Raw genomic sequence first — 8,045 nt, 5'->3', positions numbered from 1 at the left:
GGATTTACACCTTTTCCACAATCATTAATATTAGACATTTCCACATGTTGCTGATCGGAACCGCCCTGTATCATGTTTACAAACAGAGGAACAGGTGCTTTCTTACATCACCTCCCTCTGTTGAACTAAACTTTAAGTCCAGATATTTCTAGGGAATATTTCTGGATTAGTTTTGTGACATGGATTTAGATGAAGACCCAGAGTAACCAACCAATGACTTACAGGAGACATGGAACCATGTTTAATATATTCCACAATCACTCAAAATTATGAATAGCATCCGATCACAGCCTGGCCTAAAACAAGGGTCACATCTTAGGATGCAATAAAGAAAGACTAGTCTTGAGGTGCGTTCTTCCTCCCTTAGGCCACAACATAGCAACATGATTGCGATGACCATGCGTAGAAATAAAGAGTTCACTCTCCTGGAATGACATCCATTTGAGGTAGGAATGTCCGTCAGTCCTTTAACTCTGGCTCTGTCTGATCCTGCGCCGCGGCTTCAATTTGTTTCTGTTTCTCCAAAAAGCGCTGTGCTCGCACTGTGCATAGGTATCCTCCGTATAATGTTAACAGCATCATGGAGCCGGAGAACACCCTGTATCCTGCATCTGCGATGCGTTTTGCTGATAGCATGGTGAATGCCTGAGAGGAGATAAATAAACACGTTTTGAAGAGTCAAGTCCATTCTTTCTGCTACAGTCCAGTTTTGTCTGTCAGAACCGCAATGACATGCACATCGTAAACTTTATCGTGATATGTCCAATTTCTTGTTAGTCACGAGATCTTTTAAAACATAAAACGTTATCATTACATGTTGCTGTCTGCTTGCCATTTCAGTGGACTGAGCTGGCCAAGGTTTCATTATAAAATAGACAATGACTAACGTTATCAAGTTATCGGGCTATCGAAGAATCTCACGAGTTCTCATGACTGGAATAAATCATTCACGTCGACTTGCCAACTCTTAACACTTGATGTCACTGAGACATGCTACCAGGATAGAACTTGCTAAGAATATCTTGTTCGCAAACGTCAAGCACCGTCCCTTCCCCTGATTGTAGTTGTAGTATAACTTCAGTAATTGTTGGCCAATTTAATTAAGTTAATTAGTTAACATGTTTTACCTTTCTAAAGACAACGTCGATATAGATATCTGCAGCCCTCTCAATGTCAGCGTTGGTGTGATGTTTTGTAAAGTCTTACTACCGCATCTGCGCGATAGAAAGATCTGCGCACCATATGTACGTGCCTCGCGAAGGGACAAAAAGATAAGCGTTGGTTCGTTTCTGAAATGAGAAACTTTTGTTCATAAAGGAAGAGACAAAACTCGTATCGTTTTTTCAAGAAAAAACAGAAAAGTCCAACTCAGTAGACATAATCTCCATTACAACTGACTAATTTTATATGTTCTCTTTATGAGTGTGTAGGACCCTTTTCTTGTGAAAGTCAGCCATCCATACGGACTTATTTCAGCGGTGGACAGAAATGGAGACCCATGTGTGTTGTCAAGTGAAAGATGTCTCGTCTGAAAATGAAGATCCTGGAGCTGCACCTTATGGGAACTTTATGAACTATTACACGTTTAACCCACCAGAAAACCGTCTGAGCCTAATACCCCCTAACCTGCTCCAGGATCTCGGATATAGTGCCAGTGAAACAGTTGTGATATTGGACGTAGGATGCAACTCAGGAGTGAGTACCTTCACGTTAGTTTACGCTTTATGGACATCTGGTGAAGAAACAGTGACACTTGACTAGTAGGCATATAGATTTAGGGTTGTGTGGTAATAGCCAAAACATAAGTGGAACATAATCAATCAATCAATCAATCAATCAGATTTATTTATATAGCACATTTACAGTTTTTTTCAATCGCTAACAAGCGCTTACCCATACTTCAGATACTTTTTCTAAACTCTTAACACTGACGCACACCTACAAAAACACAATTGGCTAAATGGATAATTTTCTTCTCAAACACATTTTTTTAAATATATTACTAACACATCTTTCTCTGCACACACTAACTTTACCAAAACACTGGAAATCTGACTCAAAATGAAATTATTCTGTCAAAGAATAACACTTGTTTTCACTTCACAAGGTACATGCAGTCAATCAAAGTAGCACAAATCTCTCACTGGGCCTGCTCTTATGGGCCCCTTGCTCTTACTCTTCCTCATCCAGACATTACAGTGTTTGTCTTTTTCTGTTTCAGTTTCTAAAAACATCACTCCTCAAAGTCCTTCTTTTACTGTATAAGTGTCAATGTAATAGAAAAAAATAACCCATGCCACTAAGTCTAAGCCAGACTGGAATCAGCTGTGATTGGCCCAATTGACCCAACATAAATCAGTTGTGTGTCAATTATTCAATTGTTTGTTTATTATCAGCTGAGATATATTGTTTTTGAACTGATATCATTGCAGAAGCAGATGTTTTTATACTGTATCTAAGGTTTGGAATATTGTTTTTGCTATTGTGGGATGTTGTGTGTTAACATTCGTAAATACTGCAAAAACAATACATAAGTTTGTTGGGAGGTATAGCTTGTCTGTTAGGAAAATGTAAGCATTGTGGAAATGTGTTCACTGACTGCATATCGTGTGAAAACGACATGAAATGTGTGAATGGTATGGCCACAAAAGACAGATGTTGTGCTAATTGTATTTAGAGTTTTGAAAATGTGACAACTGGTTGGACAAACGCTTGTTAGCGACTGAAAAAAACTGTAAACATGACTTGCATCAACCAAAGTTCTTTACAGAGACCGGTGGGAAGCTAACATATAACAAATAAAACAGAGGCAGACCATACAAAAACACGATAGAGACAGAGTACAAGATAGAGACAACAGTACAAGCAGGGCTCCTGTCAAGATAAATCGGGAAACGCTAGAGAGAAAAGGTATGTTTTGAGCTGGGATTTAAAAGAGTCAACTGAAGGGGCCAATCTGATGGAGGTAGATAGAGATAGATAGCTAGATAGATAGCTACTTTATTGATCCCCAGGGGAAATTCAAGCACGGAGGTTGGATTCGGGGGTAGGGATGCTGTTCCAGTTTGGGGGCACGGTAGCCCCTGTGCTTGAGATTGGCATTCAGCTCCGTCAGTAACCGCTGCGTGGCCGATCTAAGGGACCTAACATTAGAGTAGGGGGAAAGGAGGTCTGAGATGTGTGTGTGTGTGGGGGGGGGTGGCTTTGAAAGTAAAAAGGACTTTAAAATCAATTCTGTAACGGACCGGAAGCCAGTGGAGGGAGGCTAGGACAGGGGTGATGTGGTCTCGTTTCCTTGTGCCTGTTAACAGTCTAGTGGCTGCGTTTAGGACTAGCTGCAGGATTGGATATTGTTTGTTATGCTGTTGTTATCAAGAAATAGTAGCAGATAATTCTACATCATTGTTAAGAAGGACGTAAGAAAAAACTCGCCTAAATCAAGGGTGCCCAAATTCTTCCACGTCAAGCTTGGAGGTCAAGGGCCAAAAATGACTCGGGGTGGAGGGTCGCGGGCCAAATCTAAATGTTCAAGTCGTGGACCATTACATTGAAATGTATTGCATATTTGTGCAAAATTAACATTCTATAAAAAGAACATTAAGTTGTAGGCTATGCTACTTGTTGCTTTCTTTTACTGTCGGTTGCTGGTTATCAGCACACAATGTTAGGCTAATTGACTAAATCAAGACTTCAAGGCCATCATGGATATAAAACGTTTTTGTAAACAATGAAAACAGAAAGGATGCAGCAAAGTATAAGTGTATATATATACTCTTTTGATCCTGTGAGGGTCATTTATCCCAATCCGTGAACTAGTGAAACTCACTCTACACAGTGAGGTGAAGCACACACTAATCCCGGCACAGTGAGCTGCCTGCAACAACAACAGCGCTCTGGGAGCAGTGAGGGGTTAGGTGCCTCCTCTAGGTGTCGGGGTTCGAACCGGCAACCCTCCGGCTACAAGCCGAAGCACTAACCAGTAGGCCACAGCTGCCCCCAGGTAGGCAAACTGGTGTCAAAACGTTAGCATTACAGCTGAATTATACTGAATGAATGTTTCTAATGTTAAAGCTCACACACCGTTTAAAGCCATACACAATGGTAAACTAGAACAAGGTGTGCATACCATAGCATTCATTCCTGCAGGCGCCCCTGACTCGCTTCTCCTCAGCCTTCCTCACCCTTGTCATCATCACGACTATGGATCTGCGCTGACAGAAGCGCCCCCCTACCGCCCCATATAAAACAATGTTAAACTGTGGCCAGATAGTGAACTGCAACCAGTTTTTGAGTCGATAGAACTTGAGACAATGAAATTCTGACCAGAGCGCAGGCCACAAAAAAAAAACAGGCCCCAAATTGTGCAGCCCTGGCCTAAATAGTAAATGCTACGGAACCCCAGAGGTGTCATTGCAAGATTTGTGTGCTCATGTTCCTAAATTGTGGGCTCGTTAACTGAATTGTGTGTTAATTGTACTAAAACAAGATTTACTAAATTGTGCACACAATAATCTTGTAAAATGAGAACAAAATTTAGTAAAATGAGCACATTATTTAGTAAAACGCACACACATTCTCCCAATATACAAATAAAGCCTTTCAGTGACATTTCTTGAGCGCCGTAAAATATGACGTTCCATATGTGCCAGAAATATTTATTTTGTCGACTGCTTATGTCCACTGAAGATATGACCTAACATTTGTCTATGCAACAGACGTGACAAAATGTTCAAGTATATGTCACTGCTCAAAGCGATCATCTGTGTCAAGTCAAGTTTTAATTCCACCTCATTTGGGACCCCATAAACTGTTGCTCTGTATGACGTTCCACTCATGGAAGTAAAATGCATCTCTCTTCTCCATATTTTTTCTGAACATGTCAAGTTCACTGCTTTGAACGTTGTCTATGTGTATCTGCAGGACTTAAGTGTGGCGTTATATAAGCATCTTCAGCAGGAGAGCCCATCAGCAGGGCCTGGAACAGAGGGAAGGCTTCGCCTGCTTGGCTTTGACCTGGATGAGACGCTGATAGAGCGGGCTCAGAGCACCAACCCTTTCCCTGGAAACATCTCCTTCATTCCCCTGGACATCACGCAGGACGAGGCCAGCCGCACTCAGCTGGACGCCTACCTGCGGACATTCGGCCGCCGCACATTCCACCTGATCGCGTGTCTGGCGGTTACCATGTGGGTGCACCTCAACCATGGAGACGCGGGGCTGCTGGGATTTCTATCACGTCTGGCCGCGGTCAGCGACCACCTGCTGCTGGAGGCGCAGCCGTGGAAGTGCTACCGCTCCGCCGCCCGCAGACTGCGTAAGCTGGGCCGTGCCGACTTCGAGCACTTCAAGACGTTGGAGATCCGCGGCGACATGGCGGAGAACGCACGGGAACACCTGGAGAGGAACTGTGGCATGGAGCTGGTGCAGAGCTTTGGGAGCACTAGCTGGGATCGAAAGCTGCTTCTCTTCAGAAAACGCACAGAGGGAAAACAAGAGCTTATGACAGGACAAGAAGAATGTCTCAGCGAAGACATCATTATTAGCTCATTAACAGATTTAACAATTTAGATATATTTACAGTGCATACATATGTTTTTTTACATGACCTATGGAATTGGTTTAGCTCCATTTAGTAAAAATGTAATTTAACAAACTAACCACAAGGTGGCAGTATGATGTAAGTATCAACAGCCATATACGGCTCTGGGGTGTGTTTCCCAAAACCATAGTTGCTAACCTGTTAGGAACTTGGTTGGAAATGGGAATTTGCATTGCAACCAACAAAGTTGCTAACTTAATTAGCAACTATGGTTTTGGGAAACACACCCCTGCAGAGCCTCTGTCAATATGAAGAACCATAAATAAAGGTGTCCTTTATACAGTGTATATGGTCCTGTCCTGTCAAAATACCTTGTTTTAAATCACAAGGGACTGAAAACTAAGAAAAAATTGACATTTTTTGTAAGAATGTCTTGATTTAATGACCACTAATTATTAGTTGGAATAAGAGGTTCATTATTATTTTTATTTTTTTTGTTGGTACCGCTGGAGAGTGGAAAGTTCTTTGCCATCTTAGTTTCTGACATTATTAAGGCATTACTAAGAACTATCCAAATTCAATCTGAAGACCGTGAAGTCTTCATGGGCGGATTATGAACTTTTGGGCCCCTGGGCCCAGATGTATTAAGGGCCCCCCACTTATTGTCGTAAATGTGGGAGGGGGGGTTTGGGGGTCCTCCCCCAGAAAATGTTTAATTTTTTTGATGTGATTTCCTGTATTCTGGTGCATTTTGGGGATGGCCAATACTAAGTTCAATCAGATTCATAGCCTACATCCTGATTTGTTGATATTGAGGCAATGATTCCATGCAAAGGCTTGGGCTTCAGGGCCCCCTGACCCCTTGGGCCCCTGGGCCTGGGCCCGGTAGGCCCGTGCAGTAATTCATCCCTGGAAGTCTTCCAGTGAGAAATACCATTGAAGAAGGAAAGGAAAGTAACAGATCACATTTTAGATTGATAGATAAATAACCATCACACAGAACTGGCAGAAATTGGTCTAATTTGGGATTACATGAAGAAACAGACAGAAATAATTTAGACTGGTAAATCCACAGAAGAACTGTGGCAAGTTCACAGTTCACATCAAATATTGATTTGAATCTTAGTTTTGTATTGTTTTAATGCACTGTGTATAAACTATTGATTTGTCTATCGGACTATTGAAGTCTCTGTTTTGAAAGCATCCTCACATTACAGCATTTTCTCACAAATTTCTCACAACCTTTGCATGGTACTATACTAATTGTGGCAAGGTGTCAAGAAAAAGCTTAGTTTACATTTTATGCACAGACCCAGGCACTGCTATACTGTTTGTCACTATCTGTGTCTATTACTGTCATGCTTTTTTTTTAATCTAGATACATTAATATATCAAATTAAATTAACAGTAGTCAGTGAGCTTGAAATTTCTTCTTTGTTAGTGTCTTTGTTTTATATTATTGTTTATGTATCTGATCTTTAATCAGTAATTTTTTGAACGTCTTTCTGTGTGAGCTATCAAGCCCTGCTCCGCAGTACTTTCATTCACACACACACGCACACACACACAGGAGTAAGATCTGGGCCAGGGGAAATCAGATGCTGGCTCCTTCCCACCACACCCTGCGTGGCAACACATCGCTCCCCCCTCCCTGATCCCTGAGATTACTCCCAGAGGATATGGGATAGCACAGACAAAGCCTCCACACACAGGTGACGCAGACAGGCATGTCTTGGGTTTCTTCAGCTCCTTCAATCCTGTGGGCCAAAACAGGATGTGGGGGGTAATGCCAAGTCACTGGAGGAGATTGGTAAAGTATTAGCCCATGTGTTTTAGCTTTGGAATTATGAAGCATGAAAAGGGGAGGATTTGGGGAGTAATTGTGGGACTTAACATACTGGACCTTAAATATGACACTTTGATACTTTTGATTAAACCTTTAAAATATTGATATATATAACCTTTAAAATATAGATATATTGATATGTTTACTCTCCTTCCAGTGCTGTGTTGAGTTTGCATCCGAAGAGATTTGGTGAACAGGGCTCTTTTGCTTTGTCCAACACTCAGGGAACATTCTAGAACAGTGGTCCCCAAACTATGGCCCGCCACCTCATTTTAAGTGGCCCCCCAAAACATGTCCGTGGTATATAGCATCTGGCCTGCATGGGAGTATGACATCGTCTAACTATAACCTCCATAATTTCCCCCATTCATTCTCTATGGCGAGTCTTAACAGTACACATGTCATACTCTTTTTGTCCACTGGTGGTTGTTTTGGCGCTGTTTCGCATTTGCCATCGAAAACGGAATGAAATGTAGGCCAAAGAGGCCTATGCTGACTGCATCAGTGCTCAAAGTATTCTAAAAGTTTATCAATTAATTGTTAATAACTAACTAACTTCTATTCAAGTCATATTTCTGGGACTTTCTGGGATAATTATTTCTATTTTTTATTAAATCGTTCAAATGTTCATACAGAGTTCACAAAGTTCTCTTCAGGTGA

At 41.7% G+C, this 8,045-nt stretch overlaps 2 protein-coding genes across 2 annotated transcripts; one reads left to right on the top strand and one right to left on the bottom strand.

Moving 5' to 3' along the window:
* Window positions 1-218: 218 nt before the first annotated feature.
* LOC121707187 (cytochrome c oxidase assembly protein COX14 homolog) lies at window positions 219-1,259 on the bottom strand. Its single transcript, XM_042089554.1, has 2 exons — window positions 1,128-1,259; window positions 219-645 (listed from the first exon to the last, which is right to left on the bottom strand). The coding sequence occupies exon 2, from the start codon at window positions 634-636 to the stop codon at window positions 460-462; it is 177 nt and encodes a 58-aa protein (XP_041945488.1). The 5' UTR covers window positions 637-645; window positions 1,128-1,259; the 3' UTR covers window positions 219-459.
* Window positions 1,260-1,317: 58 nt separating this feature from the next.
* Window positions 1,318-5,884, top strand: LOC121707185 (pre-miRNA 5'-monophosphate methyltransferase). The gene is made up of 2 exons (XM_042089552.1): window positions 1,318-1,695; window positions 4,921-5,884. Exons 1-2 carry the CDS (start codon window positions 1,489-1,491, stop codon window positions 5,566-5,568), a joined length of 855 nt encoding a protein of 284 aa, XP_041945486.1. The 5' UTR covers window positions 1,318-1,488; the 3' UTR covers window positions 5,569-5,884.
* The last annotated feature ends 2,161 nt before the right edge of the window (window positions 5,885-8,045 follow it).

This window comes from Alosa sapidissima, chromosome 4 (assembly GCF_018492685.1).
Source record: "Alosa sapidissima isolate fAloSap1 chromosome 4, fAloSap1.pri, whole genome shotgun sequence".
Classification (NCBI taxonomy): Eukaryota; Metazoa; Chordata; class Actinopteri; order Clupeiformes; family Clupeidae; genus Alosa; species Alosa sapidissima.
This window is presented reverse-complemented; position numbering and strand designations above follow the sequence as displayed.